At 39.2% G+C, this 20,940-nt stretch overlaps 1 protein-coding gene across 1 annotated transcript in view; it reads left to right on the forward strand.

Moving 5' to 3' along the window:
- The window catches only part of Zbbx (zinc finger B-box domain containing), an 80,402-nt gene that overhangs the window by 32,299 nt on the left and 27,163 nt on the right, over positions 1-20,940 (forward strand). The window contains exons 7-11 of the mRNA XM_042678862.1: positions 10,597-10,755; positions 12,712-12,886; positions 15,748-15,868; positions 18,817-18,932; positions 19,726-19,826. Of these exons, the coding sequence (XP_042534796.1) occupies positions 10,597-10,755; positions 12,712-12,886; positions 15,748-15,868; positions 18,817-18,932; positions 19,726-19,826 (672 nt within the window). The remainder of the gene's footprint in view (positions 1-10,596; positions 10,756-12,711; positions 12,887-15,747; positions 15,869-18,816; positions 18,933-19,725; positions 19,827-20,940) is intronic.

The raw sequence follows: 20,940 nt of genomic DNA on the forward strand, positions 1-20,940 counted from the left end.
TGTTCCATATAAATTTTTGGACTGTTTTCTGTATTTCAGTGATGTACGTCATTGGGATTTTAATAGGAATTGCATTGAATTTGTATATTAATTTTGGAAGTATCACCATCTTTACTATATTAAGTCGGCCTATCCAGGAGCATGGGAGGTCTTTCCATTTCCTAGTGTCTTCTGCAATTTCTTTCTTTAACTTTTTATAGTTCTCATTAAATAGTTCTTTTACATCTTTGGTTAGGTTAATTCCTAAATATTTTATTTTTTGGGAGGTTATTGTGAATGGGGTTGCTCCCTTTATTTCCCTCTCTTCCTGTGCGTTATCAGTGTATAGGAAGGCAACTGATTTTTGTGGGTTTATTTTGTATCCTGCTATTTTGCCGAAGTGACTTATGATTTCTAAAAGTTTGGGGATGGAGTTTTTGGGATCGTGGAGGTATAGTATCATGTCGTCTGCAAAAAGGGATAGTTTCACTTCTTCTTTCCCTATGCGGATCCCTTTAATGTCTTTTTCTTGCCTTATTGCCCTGGCTAAGGGTTCTAGGACTATGTTGAAGAGGAGTGGAGACAGTGGACATCCTTGCCTTGTTCCTGTTTTTAGGAGGATTGGTTGTAGCTTTTCCCCATTAAGTATAATATTGGCTATTGGTCTGTCATAAATGGCTTTTATTGTTTTTAGAAATGTTCCTTCTATTCCTATTTTCTCCAGAGCTTTTAGCATGAATGAATGTTGAATTTTATCAAAGGCCTTTTCTGCATCTGTGGCGATAATCATGTGATTCTTGACCTTGGCTCTGTTGATATGCTGGATTACATTTATTGACTTACGTATGTTAAACCATCCCTGTGTCTCTGGGATGAAGCCTACCTGATCATAGTGTATTATTTTTTTTATGTGTTTCTGGATTCTGTTAGCTAGAATCTTGTTAAGGATCTTTGCATCTGTGTTCATCAAGGAGATTGGCCTGTAATTCTCCTTTTTGGTTGGGTCTTTGCCTGGTTTGGGGATGAGTGTGATATTGGCTTCGTAGAATGAGTTTGGGATAGCTCCCTCCTTCTCTGTTTCTCTGAAGAGCTTGAGGAGTATGGGTATTAGTTCTTCTTTAAAGGTCTTATAGAATTCTGCTGTGAATCCATCTGGTCCTGGGCTTTTTTTTGTTGGAAGACTTTTGATAGCTTCCTGTATCTCATTATAGGATATTGGCTTATTTAATTGGTTAACTTCTTCTTTGCTCAGTTTGGGTAACTTGTATTTCTCTAAAAATGCATCCATTTCCGCCAGATTTTCTTCCTTTAGAGAGTATAGCTTTTGAAAGTAGTCTGTTAGAATTGTTTGGATATCTTGGGTACGTGTTGTGATGTTTCCCGTGGCATCCCTAATCCTATTAATATGGGTTTCCTCTCTTCTTTTTTTAATTAATCTTGCCAACGGGCCATCAATTTTGTTTATTTTTTCAAAGAACCAGCTTTTTGTTTGGTTTATTTTGGTTATGGTTTTCTGATTTTCTAATTGGTTAATCTCTGCTCTCAATTTGGTTATCTGGCTTCGTCTAGTAGCTTTAGGTCCCATTTTTTCTTGTTTTTCTAGCTGTTTTAGTTGCAACATGAGATTATTTACTTGGTCTGTCTCCATTCTCTTGATGTGGGCACTGAGGGCAATAAATTTGCCCCTCAGGACTGCTTTTGCTGTGTCCCACAAGTTTCTTTGTGAGGTGTTTTCATTTTCATTGAGTTCTAGGAAATGCTTTATTTCTTCTCTGATCTCTTCTGTTACCCAGGCCTTGTTAAGGAGTGTGCTGTTCAATTTCCATGTATTAGAGAAATTTCTGCGGTATGCTTTGTTATTGAGAGCTAGCTTGATTCCACTGTGGTCAGATAGGATACAGGGGATTATGTCGATCCCTTTGTATTTGCTTAAGTTCCTTGAATGAACTATGATATGGTCTATTTTGGAGAAAGTTCCATGAGCTGCTGAGAAGAATGTGTACTGTGTTGTTTTAGGGTGAAATACTCGGTAGATGTCAGTTAATTCCGCTTGAAGTATGGCCTCACTTAATTCGGTAGCTTCTTTGCCAATCCTCTGGTTGGTAGACCTGTCCTTTGGTGAGAGTGGCGTGTTAAAGTCTCCTAGTATTATCGTATTGGGATCTATTTTATTCTGTAAGTTTGAGAGCATTTGTTTAACATATCTGGGTGCACCGATATTTGGGGCATATAAGTTGATGATGGTTATATCCTCCTCTTGGATTGTTCCCTTTATTAATATGTAATGTCCGTCCTTGTCTTTCTGTACTGATTTTAATGAAAAGTTTATTTTGTCAGATATCAGGATAGCTACACCTGCTTTCTTATTGGGGGAATTTGATTGGTAGATCCTTTTCCACCCCTTCACTCTGAGTTTGTTTGTATGTTTGGCTGAGAGGTGGGTCTCCTGAAGGCAACAGATGGATGGGTCTTGTTTTCTGATCCAGTCCTCAGTTCGTTTTCTTTTAATTGGCGAATTCAGCCCATTTATATTAAGAGAAAGTATAGAGAGATGCATTGTTGTCCCTGCCATTCCGTTTTCCTAAGTTTTTCTTCTTTCCTTTCCTCCTGTGCTTGCTCAGTTAGACTTTGAGTAATGCCTGTTTGGGGCAGGTCCCAGTTCCTGGTTGCTTTCTTCAGGTTGTGTCCCCCCTCTTAGAATTCTTTGTAATGCTGGCTTAATGTTTATGTATTCATTTAGTTTTTCTTTGCTATTAAAAGTTTTCAGTTCTCCATCGAATGTGAATGCTAGCTTTGCCGGGTATATCAGTCTGGGTTGGCAGTTATTGGCTCTCAGGGCTCGTATGGTGCTTTCCCAGGCTTTTCTTGCATTCATTGTTTGTGTGGAGAGATCTGCAGTGATTCTAATTTTTTTCCCGTTGTAGTATAGCTCCTTCTTCATTTTTGCTGCATGCAGGATTGTTTCCTTATTATTCAGATCCATCATTGTTACTATTATGTGCCTAGAAGTGTTTCTCCTGGGATCTTGCTTGTTGGGTGTTCGATAAGCTTTTGTGATGTAGTTAAGATGGTCGTTTTTGAGGTGGGGAAAATTTTCATTGACTATCTTGTTAAATAGGTGTTGCATTCCCTTGCTCTGGAATTCCTCACCTTCGTCCACTCCGATTATGCGAAGGTTAAATTTTTTAGCATTATCTGCTTGCTCTTGAATTTCCCTTTGGTTTAATTTGAGTGATTTTTCCATATCTGTCACTTTTTGGTCCAGTTGGTGTATTCTGTCTTCTGTATCTGACACTCTACCTTCCATTTCATTCACTCTGTTGACCGTGGCTTCTATTGTGGTTTGCATGGTGGAAATGGATCCCTTTATGGATTCAATGTTGGTTCTCAGAGTACTGATCTCACCTCTCAATGAGGTGATATCAGTATGCATTACCTCTAATTTGGCGTTTATCTCACTTCTTACTGAGGTTTGTGCAGCTTCTATTTTTGCATCCAATTTTTGTTTGATATCCTGTATATCTTTTGATAGTTCATCCTTGTGCTCTTTCAATTTCTGATCCATTTCTCGCTTTATTTCTTGAGTCATTGCCTCCAGCAACCCTTGGATGTAGTTTTTGTCTTCCATTCCTGCTTTGCTCCCACTGGGGCTCTCCTCTGCGTGGCTGCTGGCTTTTGAGGTGAGCTTGCTGTCCTGGGTAGTGGTAAACCTTGTGATTTTTCTCTGTGATTTTCGCATGGGGGTTCAGGAGACTGCTCTTCAATCTTGTTTTGGTGTGTCTGTCTTTGCTTGGTTGCTGATTCTCTATTGGTAGAGAGAGTCTGTGTCTGATCTGGATTCTGTTGGGAGCCTATTTCCAGCTGCTATTCACTTAGGATTCTCAGCTCTCTGCTGTAGCAATTCCCGCCTTTGGAAGGGTTGAGCAGCCTAGACTGCTTGTGTTTGCTCCTGCGGGTGCTCTTGGGAAGATCAGATGCTCTGGATGCACTCTCCCAAATACTGGAGTCTGCTATGGGCTCCTGATGTGTTTTTGTTTGTTTGTTTTGGGCTGGTTGTGGGCTTGAACTCTAGGTTTGGGTGCTGTCCCTCAGCTCTTCAGCTCAGGGCTGGCACCCTACCATTTGAGCCACAGCCCCACTTCTGACCCTTTTTGCTTTGTTCAGGCGCCGGTCCCCTGGCCTGGTTCCGGCCCCAGCCTGGAGCGCGCTCGTTAGGCCTGTGCTAATGTGTATACCACCTTGGTTATGCAGCCTGGAGGACACAGTTCAAATTTCTTCTACTGTTGGTAGTCTTGACCCAGGGGCACTGTTCCTGGCTTGAGCATTTAAGCTCCCTTCCCGGGGCGCTCTTGCTCTGGCCTGGCCAGCAGAGTGTGCTCCACCGGCTGGTGGAGCTCTCGAACAGTTCCCAGTTTTAGTGGGTCCTGTGGTCCGGGTGTTGGGGTAGGGAGTCTAGGTCAGGGTCTGGGGATTCCCTCCAGCTCTGGTCTCCCTTGATGGATTCCCTGTCCCCTGATGGGTACTCACCCTGTAGGTCGTCAGTTGTTGTTGCAGTCCGTCAGTTGTTGTTGCAGTCCGAGTTCCTTGCCTAGTGAATTTAAGAGAAATAATGGAACTCTTCTACAGAGTGCAGGATTGCTAGTTTTTTTTTTTTTGGATCCGGTTATGGGGGCTGAACTCTGGGCCTGGGCGCTGTCCCTCAGCTCTTCAGCTCAAGGCTAGCACTCTACCACTTGAGCCACAGCGCCACTTCTGGTTTGTTTGTTTTTTTTTTTTTTGCTTGTGTGGTGCTGAGAAATCGAACCCAGGGCCTCATGCATGCAAGGCAAGCGCTCTACCACTGATCCACTTTCCCAGCCCAGGATTGCTAGTTTTTAATGCAAGGCTGTATTTGCAATAAAATTTTGTTTCTACACAAACCAAAGAAAGTAAACGCTATGAAACAAGATGTTGGCTGGGTAAAGTGGTCCAGGTCTGTAATCCCAACACTTGGGAGGAGAATTGTGAGTTTGAGACCAACCTGAACCCCATAGCAAGAATCAGTCCCATAAACTAAACTGAGCAAAAACAAAACAAATCCTAATGCCAAAACCACCACCATAATGCCATGGAAGAAGATATTCCCCACATAATTTTTTCAAACTTGCATAGTTAGTTAGGGGTACACTGAGTGTGAACTGGAAAGTTCTAGATCAGATAAAGGGCTGTGGCTAGGTCAACACGATCATAAATATTTATCACTGGACAGCCAAAAAACAGTATATGAAGACGGTAGTTAAACTTTGAAACGCCCACACTACCATAAAGCATATGAGTAAAGAAAAAAACTGAACTGAAACTTTTAACTCTTCGACCTTAACTTTCACAATTGCCACATTCTCCAAAGCCATAAAATCTCAACCCTCTTTACTTTGATTAATGACACATTGTCAGAGTGATGGATTCTTCTAGAGTGTAATTTGAAAGATAATATCATTCTAAGGGGGGGAAAAGTTCAGGTGAGAATTTAGGTGAGTGAGTAGATGGAGCTTCCCAGCCCGGCCAGGGTCTGCACCCACCGCTGTAAATCACACTCTCTGGGCTCCACTGTAAGCTTCTGTCCTGCCGTGAACCATATGATTTACTGCGTCTTCTGAAGACGGTTTCGGTTTGATTTTTAAAACATTTTTCACATGCTCAGCAGTTGCCCAGTTAATTTTATATCCTTGTGTCGCTTTCTCCTCCTGTCATTAGTACTGATTCTATTACAATTTTATTATTGGGGGCGGGGGGGACAGGGAGGTGGGTTGTAGACCTTGAACTCAGGGCCTGGGCGCTATCCCTGAACTCCTTTTGCTCAAGGCTAGCGCTCTACCACTTTGAGCCATAGTGCCACTTACAGATTTCTGGTGGATCGTCTTGGACTTTCCTGTCCCTGCGTGGCTTTGAACTGTGATTCTTGTCTCTCAGCCTCCTGAGTGGCTAGATTATAGGCGTGAGCCACCAGTGTCCAGCTGTGATTTCCTATTTTCTGTGCAGAAGACCAAAAGAGATGTACTTTTGAGTTGAGCTCCAAACTTGGAAAATATTTTAATGCATGCCACAGAGTTATTGTGAATATACCACTAATCCATGTATAACTTTCCTGTTATTACTGACTGATTACTTAGTAATTAAAATAGTAATTGTTACATAATGAAGGGTTACATTTATATGCGAACTCTGTACAACAAATAAATGAAGTAAGCCAGACCCAAAGAAACAGGTTCCAAGGTTTCCCTTATTTGCAATAACTAGTATGCATCTAGGATAATCTTATCAGACAAGGAGAAAAGGTCAAAAGCTATGTACATATATATGACCATATAAGATGATGCTAAGTGAAGTGAAACCACCCCCACCCCCACCACCACGATAGGGACACAAGAGGTTTTTGTCTTTGTTGTTGTTGTTTTAAATGTACTATGTGATTTGTTTTTGTTTTTTGTATGTTGTTCCCCCACAGTATAACCCCTATTGTCATCGTATTTGATTCTGGTACCCTGAATCTTGTATATACATTTTTCTAATTTAAGGAGGGGAAGGGAAATAACAAAATGCTGAAACAAGGATATAGGTTGACCCATTGCAACATTGAAGTGGGGAGGGGAGGAGTTAGGGAGGTGGGGAGGGAAGGGATGGTAGGGGAAAAACAAAGGAGGCGGCAATAATGCTGGATAGGAAATGTACTCATTACCTTAATCATGTAACTGTAACCCCTCTGTTTAGCATCTTTACAATAAAAAAAAGCTTCCAGAAAATAGTTCCAAATTCTAGACAGTAGTCAACCTTGGATATTATCATTTGTGAATTGGTAAGTACCTTTATTCAATTAATGCAAGAGATTTATTTATTTATTTATTTATTTATTTATTTATTTACTTACTTACTTACTTATTTATTTGTGATGGTCCTGAGTCTTGAACTTGGGGCCTGGAGGTTGTCCCTGAGCTTTTTTGCTTGAGGCTAGCACTTTACCATTTGAGTCATAGTTTTACTTTCATTTCTTTGGGTGGTTAATTAGAGTTAAGAGACTCAGAGACTTTCTTGCCTGGGTTGGCTTTCAGCCTTGATCCTCAGATTTCAGCCTCCTGAGTAGCTTGGACTACAGGTGTGAGCCACCTGTACCTGGCTATAATGTATTTATATACTTGGTCATACACTATATATATATATATATATATATGTATATATATATATATGTATATATATATATATATATATATATGTATGTATGAAGTTAAACATAGAAAACTAAACCACTTAACTTTTACATACATGACTATTCAGAATTGAAATTTTGTGGGTTATTTAAAAATATCTACTAGAGGAAAAATTTAATACATTTATTTTCAGAAAACCAAAAGTCAAACATATTTTCTGCATTGTGAAGACTAAATAAACTTGAAAATGAAAAGGAGATGGGCTAGAAGAGGCCCAAGATCTACAGTTATTTAATCATGACTAGGCTTTCTGATGTAAACTGTTTTGTTTTTTTGTCGGTTGTGGGGCTTGAACTCTGGGCCTGAGCACTGTCCCTGTGCTCTTCAGCTCAAGGCGAGCACTCTACCACTTGAGCTACAGCACTACTTCCGGTTTTCTGGTGGTTTATTGGAGATAAGAGTTTCACGGACTTTCCTGCTCAGGCTGGCTTTGAACCATGATCCTCAGATCTTGGCCTCCTGAGTATCTAGGAATACAGGCTTGAGCCACTGACGCCCAGCTGTAAACTTTTTATCTATAGCATGAGACCCATAAATACCTGTATACTTTCCTTGTATAATTGTTTTTAAAATAGGAGAAATAAAGTATGTATATGCAGTAATATAATGGAAGATAACATTTAAATGTATGCTTTTTTGAAAAACCTTTTTCATTTGTCAATATTTTACTTATTTTTTTTAATCTGGTAAAAGTAGAAGACTTGAAGATCCTTCACTAAAAATTCCAGTTCATCAATTATTCCCAATTCTCTTTGATTTCAGTAGTATATTTAACTTAAGACTTTTGTCATTTCTGAGATTTTTATTATGTAAACTAAAAACCTTATAAATATTATTGGGATGTTCATAGCAGGATTCACTGTAGGACAAGAATATTTTTTAATCTTTTTTTGTTATTGTGAAAATACCATACAGAGGGTTTGCAATTACATGGGCAAGGTAATGAGTACATTTCTTATCAAGCATTGTTGCCTTCTCCTTTGTTTCCCCTTCCCATCCCTTCCCATCTCCCTCCACCTCCAACCCCCCACCCCCTACCCCCGGCCAAAGTTGTAAAGTTCATTTTTCGACATAACGACTTGTACATCTCATTGTTGCAATGGGTCCACCTGTATCCCTATTTAAGCGGATTGTTTTTTCTCTTCCCCTCCACAAATTATGCCAACATCAAATACAATGAAAGCAGGGGTTATACCGTGGGGGAGAGACATACAAGGCAACAAAGAAATCATCATATAAATATGTTAGAAATAATCACAAGAAAGAAAAACCATTTGAGTCCTTAACTTGGGGTTCATTTCACCTAACACCAACTTATCTGACCTTTTCTGCTTGTCTCAGACATATACTAGTTATTGCAAATAAGGAAAATCATGGGACCATTGTTTCTTTGGACCTGGCTTACTTCACTTCATATAATTTTTTCCAAGTCTTTCTATTTCCTAACAAATGGGGCAATGTCATTCTTTCTGATTGTGTATACAAACCACATTTTCAGGACAAGAATAATTTTTGTTTTATATTATTCGCATCAGTACATAGTTAAATAATTATTCCATCTTGATAATACTATATGATATTAATACTATGCCTTTATTTTATAGACATGAAATGAAACTAGACATGATAACTGGTTGGAAATCCACAGACCCTGTTTTGGGTGGTACTGGGGTTTGCTTGCTAGGCAAGTGCTCTACTACTTGAGCCATGTCTCTGCCCTTTTATTTATTGATTTGTTGAGAAGGAGGTCTCCCTGCTTGCTTGAACTAGCCAAGAACAGTGTTCTTTGTTCTCTGATTTATAAGGAGCTATGATTACCAGCATAAGAACTGCAGTTCACCCTGAAATTCATAGACGTTTATTCCAGGCAAAATCAAGCTTCCCTTAGATTATGTTTTAAAATACTGGTTAAAAGTCAAGTGTCTCTAGAAGCCTCATTATTATCATTGGAGGTTGATTATTATCTTTGGATAGCATTTCTTTCAGAAACAAGGGCAACATCGATCTAAATGGGCATTTTGATGACTTTGGAGAGCATTTGTCACATGCTACATAATATAGATAGCAAAGATAAGAAAACGTACATGTGGGCCACATCTGTCATATTTCTGTAGCTACTTCATTAATTCACTGTGAAATAACATGAGTTAATTTGATGTTCACTGAATGACTGCAGGATCTGCAGTGAATCTTAATCGACATACAAAATGGTGACAACGGAAACGCTTCGATGTCATCTTTACTATTTAAATTGGTAACTGGATGAAAAAATTAGGAATAGGAATGTTTCCATGGGAAAGCAAATAGATTTTTTTCCCCCTGATCCTTGCTGATTTTTTCAAGTTCTGTCTTGATGACATTGGCTAGTAAGCAAGGCCTGTTTCTTGTCTTCCCAATCCCAGCTTCTTAGGCAGCTTCTAACAATTCTGTGTCTCCTCTCCCGAGATTGAGTGCAAGCCCAAATGTGCTCCTGACTAGTCCAGTCTCTGATAGGAGACTCTTGAGAGACCTCTCAACTCAGGACATTCTTTTGCACATGTGGTCCCGGCTGGTAGAGGGGGCAGAGCTGTGGGAGGGACTAAATGATTCCAGAAAGAGCAGCAGAGAGTGGCAGAAGATGGTGGTTAGAGGAGGGAGGTCCGGGAGAACTTAGGGTTGACTAGGCAACTGCATTTGAATAGCACCTAGTTTCTAGAACTGTCTGGATGAGCTTTCTCCCCTTAATTCTCCAATCAAGATATCTGAACAAAACAATACACTTACCTATTTGGGCTTGGCTTCCTGGAAGGCTGATAGTGCTTGGATCCATGGCCCTGCTTGGCTACCCACTCTCTGACCAACCAAGGACAAGGTTTTTTCAAGTCTCTGCACTTCAGTCTCTATACCTAAAACAGAGAGGTTAATGAGAATTCTGTTTCAGAGTTGCCTTCAAGAATGAAACATTTCCAAGATGCTTAGAATAGTTGGGACACCAAACTACTAGTGTCCTCTGATGGTGGCTGTCACTATTATAAAGATTGATCAAAATGTCAACTTTTCTTTTCCCCCTGGTTTCTGAGGCTTGAACTCAGGGCCTGGGTACTGTCCCTGAACTTTTTTTCCATCATGCTTATCTTGTGGCATTTTGGTGGTTAATTGGAAATAAAAGTCTCACGGACTTTTCTGCCCAGGCTGGCTTTGAACTGAAAATCCTCAGATCTCAGTCCTCTGAGCAGCTAGGATTACAGGTGTGAACCACCAGTGCCTGGCCTCCACTTGATTTAGATATTAATTAAAATGTACTGACTTTTCTGTGACACACAATGAATGCTGACAGCTTGGTTTGTTGTTTATAAAGAGGCTTCTGAGTCATAGTTCATTTCTTTTTATTCAATAGTCAAAATCTCAGATATTGTCCAGTGTATTGGATGTTGCCCATCGATTCATAAAAGAAGTGAATCCGGATGAAGCTAAACGAGGGAATATCTCAATAAAAGAGGCCAATAAAAGCCAGAGTAGGCCCACATCCCCACCTGTGTGGACCAGCAGCTCCGAGGTAAGCTGGGCTGGATGGTCCCAGGCTGGAATCTACAGATCTAACTGGAGTCACGGCAGTTTGGAGATTTGTGTATTGTATTATTATTTAAAGTGTATTTGTGTTTTATTAGTCAAATATATGTTGACTGTAAAATGATGTTTAAGGAAAAGATTAGTGTGATTCCATTGAAAACTGATCTTTTTTCATGAATGATCTTTTGACCTGATGGATTTCTGGGCATTTGTTCCATGTCAAGAATTTAATAAGAATGTTAGGGAAACATTAAAAGAAAGTCCACGAGGCAATATAACAATTTTTATATAAGTCCAGACTTCAGAGAGACTAAAAATGCAAAGCTTTCCCAGTGTTTTAAGTGACAAGCAATTTCAAAATTAAAAAAAATATTTTTGTACCAGTTCTGGGATTTTAATTCAGGGTCTTGGCACTCATCCTGAGCTTCTTTTGCTACAGGCTAATACTTTATCACTTGAGCCACAGCTCCATATCTGGCTTTTTGTGGTTAATTGAGGATAAGAGTCTCACAGACTTTTCTGCCCAGGATGGTTTTGAACTGCGATCCTCATATCTCAGCCTCCCGATTAGCTAGGATCATAGTCATGAACCACTAGGACCTGGCTATTTAAGAAGCAGCTTGATAGAAAATTCTGGTAGTTAAAAAAAAAGAAAATTCTGATAGTTATTCAGGTTAGCTATTTATCCCATGATGTGCTGAATATGTTTTAAAAAAAATAGTTCATCTCCATATTTTTATAACAGACTTTTGCAGATTCTTTTTTTTTTTTTTCTCTTTGATTCTGGGGCTTGAATTCAGGGCCTGGGCACTGTCCCTGAGCCCTTTTTGTTCAAGGCTAGCACCCTACCACTTGAGCCACAGCACCATTTCTGGCCTTTTCTGAGTAGTTTATTTAAGAGCTCTCAGCCTCCTGAGTAGCTAGGATTACAGGCGTGTGTCACATGCTGTTTGGCTGTGTGGGTTCTTCAGTAAGAATCTCCTGTAGTCCTTGCCCTTTCAGAGGTCACTCTCTCTTCAATACTTGCAGTTCTGAAGCTGAGAGGCTTGGTTGGTACGGAGCTTGTTCTGTCCAACCAAATCTGAGCTGTACTGAGGTCCCTCAGGTTTTACACTCATGTTCACTGAGATGAAAGAGAATGAAGTCTATGTTAGCCGAAGCTCTTCCCAACAGAGGAATTGTGTTTGCATTTTTCAAGCAAGAAAGTGTTTTGGTGGATCAATGTTCTCTTTCCTCCCTCTCACCCTCCTTTCTCTTCTCCCTCCCACCCTCCCTCCCCTTTTCTCCTTCTGTTCCTAAATTCTTCCTTAGGTGGCAATCAAGAGGAGGTTTGAGCTCAGGGTCTCATGCTTATTAGGGAAATCCTCTACCACTTGGATCACACCCCAGACTGTTTTTTGCTTCAGTTCCTTTTTTCCTATTAGTGACTTATGGGATCTGGTGGGAACTTGAAATTGCAGAGCTTTTGAAGTTCTTGAGCAGAGTGACAATGAGCAGAATTTTCACAGGTGTGGTGCTGGCCCGTAACCTCAGTGCTCAGGAGGCTAAGTGAGGAGGCTCAGGAGAGAGAGGCCAGTCTGGGATACATAGCAATATCTTCTCTCAACAACCACAACCGAAAGTAAAAAGTAAAAAAGAAACAGTGATTCTTCTTCAGTGTCAAGATTGTAAGGAATTGGAGGCCTGAGCATTGCCGACAGAATGTATACATGTTTTTGTGGACACAGTGAATAACCTAAGAACCAATCAAACCTATAATATTAATTTATCTTATAATTACCAATGCAAGAAAGCATCAATGCATTTAAATAAATTACTTAAACAATACCATCCCATTTTAAAATACAGCTGATTTATAATGACGAGTCATTAGCCTTACCTATGTGTTAAGACTCCAGAAAAGATGCTAAAGCACAGTTTGATGTGTTTTGTACTGATTTAGGTAAAAAGAAACAAGACGGATCGAGGGGAATGCACAAGTCCGGGAGACCAGCTCCTGTGTGAAGGAGTTTTTGATGAAGTAGCTTCTGCCCAATATTTCCAAGAAGCGTTAAACCATTGGAGAGCTGGAAATTCTGACAACAAGGAGAAGCAGAACTCACAGGCAGGAAAACCAGGTATGGCTGCTACTGAAATGCTTAGCAGGCATACAGTCAGGGTGGTTTTAGTGATCCCCATTTTCTCTGAAGAGAATTGCAATGTTTGAAAACTTCACGGCTTGCTGTCAGTCCTTCACGCGGCATTTGGTATGCAATCTATGATGGCAGGTGGTTGGCTTAGTATTTACACACCCTGAGTTGGGTCCTAGGGATATTTTATCTTCGTTTCCTATGTAAATTCAGGCAGTCCAATTAATGTAATATTTTAGTTGGTCTTTCACCTTTTTTTCTTTTAGCAAGAAACAGTTGTTAGGGTAACAATTCCATTTTAGAGTTCTAATTGTGATATGCGAAATAGGAGAATCTGTGAGACAGAAAAATAAGAGATTTTTAGGTGTATATTGAAAAATATGATCTCAAGGTTTACTGTGAAATTCAGCAGGATAATTGATTGATGTTTGAAAATATCTTTGACTTTCCTTTTCTTCTGTCTCTTTCTCCCTCCTTTCTCCCCTCTCTCTGGTAGTGCTAAAGTTTGAACTCGGGTTCTTTTACTTGCTAGGGAGTTACCCTACCATTGAGCCAAATCTCCAGCCCTGTATTTCACTGATTATTTTTGAGTTAGAGTCCTACTTTCAGCCTGACATGCATTCAGGCTGTGATCCACCTATTATCAGGCTTCCTATAGTTGCTCTGGGGTTTGGCTTGGGGAGATATGGATGCTATAGTTGACGGTGTATAACCTAGTCAGCCATCCTCACATACTGCAAGGGCTCAGAAGAACATTTTCTACCAGTCCTTGCACGCTGTCACCTTTAATCCCATTTGTTGTGGCTTTGTCCTGTAGCTGAAGATAGTTGTGGGGGGAGATGATTGAGCTGTCTGTTTTCCAAAAACATAATGGGAATCTAGAATGGTAGAGGCAGATGTGAGTACATAATCAATAAAGTTGCAAAGAAAAAACAATCAAAATATGGTGCAGGGAAGGGTATTGAGCAGGAGGTTTTATTCACTAGGGTCTTAGATGCTAAGGAGTGGACAAAGTCGTACAGCATCCTGTTTGATCCATATGGTGGAATGACATTATATAGCCATCAAGTATGACTTGGATGTGCCATACTGAGGATTCAGTTTTTAAAAATTATAACATTTATGTATGTGTTCTAATTATCTACCTATATTTATATTTTAATTGTCAAGGTGTGTACAGAGGGGTTACAGTTATATAAGTAAGGTAATCAGTACCTTTCTTGTCAAACTTGTTACCCCTTCCCTCATTTTTCTCCTACTTTCCCTCCCCCAATCATCCTACCCCCAAGCTGGAGAGATCATTTCCAACATACTGTCTGGCGAATATCACTGTTGTATTGGTTCTTTGTGTCACCATTCTGTTGTTACCCTTCCAGTTTTATGATGTTGCCAGACTTAAAATCTGAAGGCACCTGTACATGAAATCATCCATCTGTGTGTGTACAATGCGTTTTTATGAGAAGCCTTCACTAGCAGTACTTTTGGCTATTTGCCACAATAAGTACCCAATGGAGAATGCAAATCCTCAGGGGCTGTTATTACTATAACCATTACTACTACTATTATTAATCATCTAACATTGATTTACTTTATCCCCCAATGAGGCGATGAATGAAGCCTGGCATTGATTCTTTCTCTTATTGGATGCATCATAGCGTTGCTTTACTATACCTGAATATATATTTGGGGAGATGAAATTAAAAGTTTGGAAATTTGAGTGTTGGCACAAAAATCATTAACAGGGATACATAACTAGATCCCTAGAAGGAGACGACCTTCCTATTGTTATGCTACAATAACATGGCTGAAGCAATATGATTTTTCTGAGCATTAAAAAATCCATGCCATCATCAAAGGTTGCTTTTAAAAATAGTCATATTTAAAGCTGGGCACTGGTGGCTCATGTATGTAATCCTAGCTACTCAGGAAGCTAATCCTCAGAATTGAGGATTATGGTTCAAAGCCATCCTGCGCAGGAAAGTCTGTGAGACACTTTTCTCCAATTAAGCACCAAAATATCAGAAGTGGCTCCATGCCTCAGTGGTAGAGAGCTAGCCTTGAGCAAAAAGTTCTCAGGGGTAGCACCTAGGTCCTAAGTTCAAGCCCCAGGACCATATTTAACTTGTTGGTTTGGTACAATAGCCAATGATCTAAGAGTGTGACTATAACTATAATAAACTTGACTAGACTAAAAGGAAACTAATCACTGTTGCTTTGTGGATGTTGGTTAAACACCAACAACCATAACACATTCTTTGTAACTAACAGCAGCTATTGACCCTACTATATAAACAGCATGGTACATGGTCGCTGTGGGCAGCCAATTTGCAACCACTCAGTTATCCATCCTTGCCATTACAGCACCAAAGCTGGCACTTATGCCTTCCAATACAACTGTGTTCCAATAAACTTTATTAACAAGTGCAGAAATGTATCCAAATAAAAACTGTGGGCCAGAGTTTAGTCTACTTTGCTAAACCCTGATCCAGGAAATCTATCCTTTACTGTTTCTATCACTGAAGATAACCAGAAATAGATAGATTAGAAAATGAAACAAAATTTGTGTCAGTATACCTTTACAATAAGATTCTTTGGTTACAAGGGAGTATTGAAGATAATTGCCTACATGTGTCACTTATTAGTATTGAAGATAATTGCCTACATGTGTCACTTATTAATTCATTAAGACTTAACACCTTAGCATTATTTAAATCTTAATCTGTTGTTGCCTAGACAAAATGCTGAAGCACCTTTGCTTCAGAAAAGCATGCGCTCTATATCTTAAGAGAAGATACGAGAATTTATAGGCTTGGCCTGATGAATTATTCACACTGGGCTTGTGTTTGTAGCCTCATCGGAAGAATGTGAAGTGCAAACTAATCTGAAAATTTGGAGTGAACCAATTAATATCGAATTTGCTGAGGACAGTCTATCATATATGGAAAAATTATGGCTTAGAAAACACAGAAGGTATTTTCTGAATTTTTAAAATTATTATTTATTAGGAAATGTAAAAGCTAGCTGTGCCTGCCTTTTTATAGCCATTTTATATGTATGCTTCATATTTGCATAACTATTTTAAAGCATTATTAAATTGAAGCTTCTTCTGTTTGTGCAATAATTTTAATTATACTTACAGAGGGTGCAACTCTGATTTAGAATTTGACTTGAAACATAAAACTGGGTATGTGAAATAAAGGAACAAATACAGGATAGACTTTAAGAATGATAAGGGAAAATATGGTAATAAATGGTTACTGCAGATAGCCTTGCTGTTAGATCATTAACATCTACACACACATTGGAGGCTAGAATGTCCCCAGCATACTTTCAAGTTAACTAGACTTTTAATTTTATAATCTTTATAATACCTTCAAAACACTTTACTCCAAGACTATATCCTTACATCCTACATTAGTTATGGTTTTTTTCCCACTGTAATAAAACACCTGGAAGACACAACTTAAAGGAGGAAAGAATATTTTATAGCACATCCTTTGGCCTCATTTCCTTGGGGAGAACATTATGGGAGTGGTAGCATGTGGCTTGTGATGGAACTCTGTCCCTGTCATGGTGGACAGAAGAGTAGAAAGGCAAATACAAGAAGGGGCTGGGGGAAAATATAACCCCATAGGACACGCCCCTGTATTCTACTTCCTTCAACCAGACCCCACTACTTCCTGTTTACCTCCTCAAAGATGCCATCAGGCTATGAATCCATCAAGGGATGAATCCATTCATTTAAATCAGAGATGACATGATCTAATCATCTCACACATGGAGGTGTGCTTTTCCATCTCCAGAAAATTTCCCATCCATCCAGGTTGACCCTCTAGTTTACTAATTAAAACTGTTTCACAATTCAAAACTATTAAAATACTCAACCAAAACTATGAACTAGTACACAGATTTTACTAGCACATGATTGTCATAATTTTGCCATCATATTGATACATAGGATTTTGGAGGGACACGATAAAAATCCTAAATTCAGTTTCTCTTCAGCAGAGTTCTCCACATTTCATTGTTTTTTTTTTTTTCTCATTGGAAGATCATCAGAAAATACAAGGTTCTTTCGTAGATCTAAATAGGGAGAGTCAGCATCTCGGAATTTCTAATAATCTCGAATGATGCTGGTGTGATGATGCTGGTCCCTGGATCACATTCTGAGGAGGACAATGGTGGAGAGAGTCTCTCCTGAGTTGGCCAGCCCTTGCTTTACCATCCTTTAGACTTAGCCATTTCCAGAGGAGGTCGTTCACTTCATCTTCTAATATTCTGACATACAGGTTTGAGAAATAAAAATCTTTTCTCGCCAGCCATTTCCTGATCAGATTTACAGTCACTTGTTATATGCTTACCCAACTGAATTGATCAGTGCTCAATCAATATTTGCTAAAGTGTATAGAGCAAAAGACAGTGAGGTAAATACTATCCTAAAAGATGTTTCATTCATCCTCTCTGTGGCACCATCTTTATCAAAAAGCATTTGTTCCAGTGTCTGACTAGCCCAGATTTCCAACTTAGCTTGCTGTTGGGCTAGTTGTTTATTCCCAAGCAAATCAGTTAAATTTTATTGCTCCAAGTTTGCTCATTAGGAAAAATACTGAGTAGAGAATAAACAATAGTCTGTATCTCAGAGCTCCATTGTCTAGAGTCTGTTAGTCTTTGGATGAGGGTGTTTGCTCAGAGAATCAGAAATATCTGGTTATCAGCATATTTATATGAATATATGATGAAGTGTTGGTACAGTAGGTTCAGCTTGAACTAGGAAGCAGTTCTATACTTCGATATTTGTGGCTATGACTTCATTATTGGACATAGAGGTTCCCCTCCATTCAGTTTGGTTAGAAAGCAATCTGAGAAATACATAGTTTGCAGTTCTCTGATAATCTACATTCTTTATGTTCACAAGTGTGTAAAACCACGTGCTACCAGAATACTAGCTAACATTTAGGGTCTTCACAATTTGCGCTATGTTCCATTGGCATTAAGAATGTGCGGGCAGTTCAAATTCACATTCCTGTTTCTCACAAATCCCTGCATCACTCCATGAAACCAGGAGGTTCATCATTATTGTTTCAACTTCATCATGTGGCAAGCCAGAATAACACCCATGCTTATTGAACATACTATTAAAATTTACTGGACTGATCATAGTTAGAACACACCCTGGAAAATTTAAAGTTGTTTCTTGAACTTTAAATGGATGTTTACCAAAGCCGTTCAGACAGCCCAGAATTTTATGTGGGGAAATGCATAGACTCACTTGGTCTAGAAATGGATGGTGTAGCTATTCATCTTAGTTAAAAATGACCTCCCTTCTCTCCCCAGTGATCTCGGAATGAAATCTACACACTTGACCTCTTGAGAATTCCCAGTCCTTTCTTCTTGCTTTCCATTTGTCTTGCTATCTTCAACCCTCAATGTTAATTAGATAAAAATGCTCTGGCATCAGCACCTCTCTTTCAAACCACGGGGACCTATTTCATCCCCCCTACTGGTAAGCTGGAAGTTTAGACAAATGCCCACAGATTCACTTAGAACTCCATCAACTGAACGGTCAAGCTGGTGAGATAAAACACACACTTGCAAATGAGCTTTTAAAATAGTGCGGCATGTTGCAGAGGCCTCATGTGGCTTTGTGGAGAATTCTAGACTTACATCATCACTTTGTTTTTCATCTTAAACAGTAGGATATGGGATTGATTAAAAAAGAAGTCTGTGTGATGTCCAGTTGCATTCCAAAGCGTTTAACCCATTGAAAGTCTATTATATACAACCACTATTTTCTGCTGTGAATTAAAGGTGTAGTTAGAGTTTCATCGGTAGTTTTGTGTTCACTTGGGTAAATAAATAGCTAATTTTCAGATTACCCACTCTGATTTTTTAAAACCCCTGTCTTTCCTGTGTGGTAGAACGCCGCAGGAGCTGCAGAGCACACAGTCCGATCCTGTCACCTGTGTGCGAGAGACAACTAGCGACGCAGAGTGCTCCTGGAATGAAAAAGAGGACAAAGAAGACAATAGTGATGGTCAGCAAGGCTTTCAAAAATCTATCATTTAAAGTGACTTCCAGCAAGCTTTAAGTAGCCTCCTTTTATCTCCCAGATGAGAATCAGGGATGCTCTCTTCTCATCCTCTAGACTGACTTTGCCTCAAAGAGTTTCATTTAAAAAGTGAATACTAGTTGGGCACTAGTAGCTCACAACTGTAATCCTCACCATGTGTGTGGTGGTGGGGCGGAGGTGAGGGCTGAGATTGGGAAGAAGAGAGTTCAAGGCCAACCCCAGGCAGAAGAATTTGTGACACCACTCTTAACTGATAGCTGGATACAATGGTACCCACTTGCTGTTCTAGGTCAGGCTAGACTCCATTTGGGGAAGACCAGCTAGAGATGATAGGGCCTGCTTGTCATCTCAGTTATAGCAGGAAGCCTAAAGTAGATACCTCAAGGTCCAGGCCCCTTCCAGGAAAAGAAGCAAGACCCCATCTGAATAAGAACCTGTACAGAAAGAGCTGGAGGTGTGGTTCAGTAGTAGAGCACCTACCTAGTAAGTGTGAGATTCCTGAATTCAAACCCAGTACCCCACTAAAAAAAAATAAGAAAATGAATGGTAAAAATCTGCATGGTTTTCCAGAACTGGAAAAACTGCCAATGTTTCTATGTTTGTATCGATGCCTTGGAAAAGATGATTCTTGCATTGCTTGCAGAATTATGACATAAAAGGAAAGTATCAGATGAGAAGTAATCAGATTCTTTGAAATTATCAGAGAAAAGAAATGATCAGATTCTTTGGTGGTGATGTCTCCAATATTGTTTTCTAGATGAGGAGATCAAAATACAGTATCCTACTCCTTTTCTGCCAATAGAAGAAATAAAATTAGAGAGATTTGAGCCATCGCTAACGATAATAGAATTGGATGATGTAAGTGCCCAGCTGCTATTCACATTCCTCAACAAACAAAATCCATGAACCTACAGTTATACCTCCATATTATTGTCGATGCAATTTCTTACATAACTCTTCTAAATTTAAGAGAAATTTATATATGTTTAAATTTAGACACACTAACAAAAATAAGGCAGCATATTTTTTAATATAGAGTGTAAATTTGTGAGCTAAATTGATATTTCTACTTCATTTTGGAGGTGAGAAGACATTGCACTGTGCTAACTTATGGGATGTAGTTTGGTGTTCGGTTGGTTTAATGCTGTACTTTATCTGGCTTTTATATAAACCTCAGTTTTTTTTATATAGTGTATGTTAAGTAGAATCGAAATAAAAATGTACTTTATTGTCTATATAAAGGAAGAAGTAGCATTTAGGATTTAAGAAGTTTATTATCTCAGTAAGTTGTACAGGAATCCCTAGTAGATACAAATAGAATCATCTAGAAGTGGGGTCCATCAGACAGAGCTAAGAGCCTCTGGCTAAAAATGGCTTAGGATTTGACAAAAATCACTGCATTTCTGAATTTCCAGTAGTCCAGTAACAAAATTAACCATTTGTCTCAGAAAATAATTAGAATGAAGAAAGTACCTGTTCAATGCTTTCTCTTTTTTTTTTTTTGTCATTCATAGGGGTCAGAGTCTGTGTGCTGTATCTGATCTCTTTTTGCCCAAGTCTAGTGCTCTACCACTTTTGAGCTGCAGCTCAACTTCCACTTTATGGTGGTTAATTGGAGCTAAGAGTCTCATGGACTTTCCTGCCCAGTCTGACTTTGAACTGTGATACTTAGATCTCATCCTCCTGAGTTGCTATGATTACAGGTGTAAGCAACTCGCACCTAGCCTTCTTGTTTGGGTTGGTAGTTGGTGACATTCTCGTTTGCTTTTCTCTCATTAGCATCATTTCATTCTTCCTCTGGGTTAGTTTGACATATTGAGCAAATACCCACATATATACACATGCATACACACATACATGCTATTTTTTATTTTTTACTGCATTGAATACATTTATGACATAGCAGTCAGAGAACTAGGAACCACTAAATCATGATTTTACTTGATGCTTAGTAGTTACCTAATAAAGTACA

Source organism: Dipodomys spectabilis, unplaced genomic scaffold (genome assembly GCF_019054845.1).
Source record: "Dipodomys spectabilis isolate Male_0828 unplaced genomic scaffold, ASM1905484v1 ptg000050l, whole genome shotgun sequence".
NCBI lineage: Eukaryota > Metazoa > Chordata > Mammalia > Rodentia > Heteromyidae > Dipodomys > Dipodomys spectabilis.